This window comes from Terrapene carolina, unplaced genomic scaffold (genome assembly GCF_002925995.2).
Source record: "Terrapene carolina triunguis isolate 2854851 unplaced genomic scaffold, T_m_triunguis-2.0 Scaffold614, whole genome shotgun sequence".
Lineage (NCBI taxonomy): Eukaryota > Metazoa > Chordata > Testudines > Emydidae > Terrapene > Terrapene triunguis.
This window is the reverse complement of record NW_020664965.1, coordinates 219070-220050: the sequence shown is the minus strand read 5'-3', so window position 1 is coordinate 220050 and position 981 is coordinate 219070. Positions and strand designations below refer to the sequence as shown.

General features: G+C 64.7%; 1 protein-coding gene across 1 annotated transcript in view; it reads right to left on the bottom strand.

Moving 5' to 3' along the window:
- Positions 1-612: 612 nt before the first annotated feature.
- The window catches only part of PIH1D1 (PIH1 domain containing 1), a 9321-nt gene continuing 8952 nt past the window's right edge, over positions 613-981 (bottom strand). Inside the window, exon 9 of the mRNA XM_029913369.1 lies at positions 613-633. Within this exon, the coding sequence (XP_029769229.1) occupies positions 613-633 (21 nt within the window). The remainder of the gene's footprint in view (positions 634-981) is intronic.

Below are 981 nucleotides of genomic sequence, written 5' to 3'. Positions count from 1 at the left end.
GGGGGGGGGGGAAGTGAGGGCTGGGAGCCAGGACTCCTGGGTTCTTTCCAGGACTCTAAACCTCTGCAGCCCATCCCCTTCCCAGAGCCAGGGAGAGAACCCAGAAGTCCTGCCTCCCAGACCTGCCCGCTCTAACCACTAGACCCCACTCCCCTCCCAGAGCTGGGGTGAGAACCCAGGAGTCCTGACTCCCAGACCCCCCCCCGCTCTAATCACTAGACCCCACTCCCCTTCCAGAGCCAGGGAGAGAACCCAGGAGTCCTGGGTCCCAGCCCCCCCATGCTCTAACCACTAGACCCCACTCCCCTTCCAGAGACGGGGAGAGAACCCAGGAGTCCGGACCCCCAGCCCCTCCCTGCGCTAACCACTAGACCTCACTCCCCTCCTAGAGCCAGGGAGAGAACCCAGGAGTCCTGGCTGCCAGCCCGCCCTGCTCTCACCACTGGACCCTGCTCCCCTCCTAAGGCAGTGGTCCTGGCGAGCTCCGAGCTCGCCCTCCCCTGGGCCCCGGATCTGCCAGCTGTCGGCAGCCCGAGCCGGCCGGGAGGCAGCTGCCCAGACTGAGGTGTGTGTGTGGGGGAACGTGCCCCAGTGGGAGACAGATGGTGCGAGCTACTCAGGGCACAGCCCCTCCTTGGCAGGTGAGGGGGGAGCCGCCGGCAGCATTGAGCAAATCTGTGCCCCCCACAACCCACCAGACCCCACTCCCCTCCCAGAGCCGGGGAGAGAACCCAGGAGTCCTGGCCCCCAGCCCCCCCCTGCTCTAACCACCAGACCCCCACTTTCTTCTGAGAGCTGGGGAGAGAACCCAGGAGTCCTGCGCTCCCCCTCCCCCACCACCAGTGAGAATTACATCCCAGGAGCAATGGAAACTATCCAGCACCAGATTGAATGGGTGGGTGGGATAATGAGATGCAAATATATGCACAGAGGGAGTGCGGACAGGGTCTGGGGGTAAAGAGAGAACGGGCTTGGGGCCCC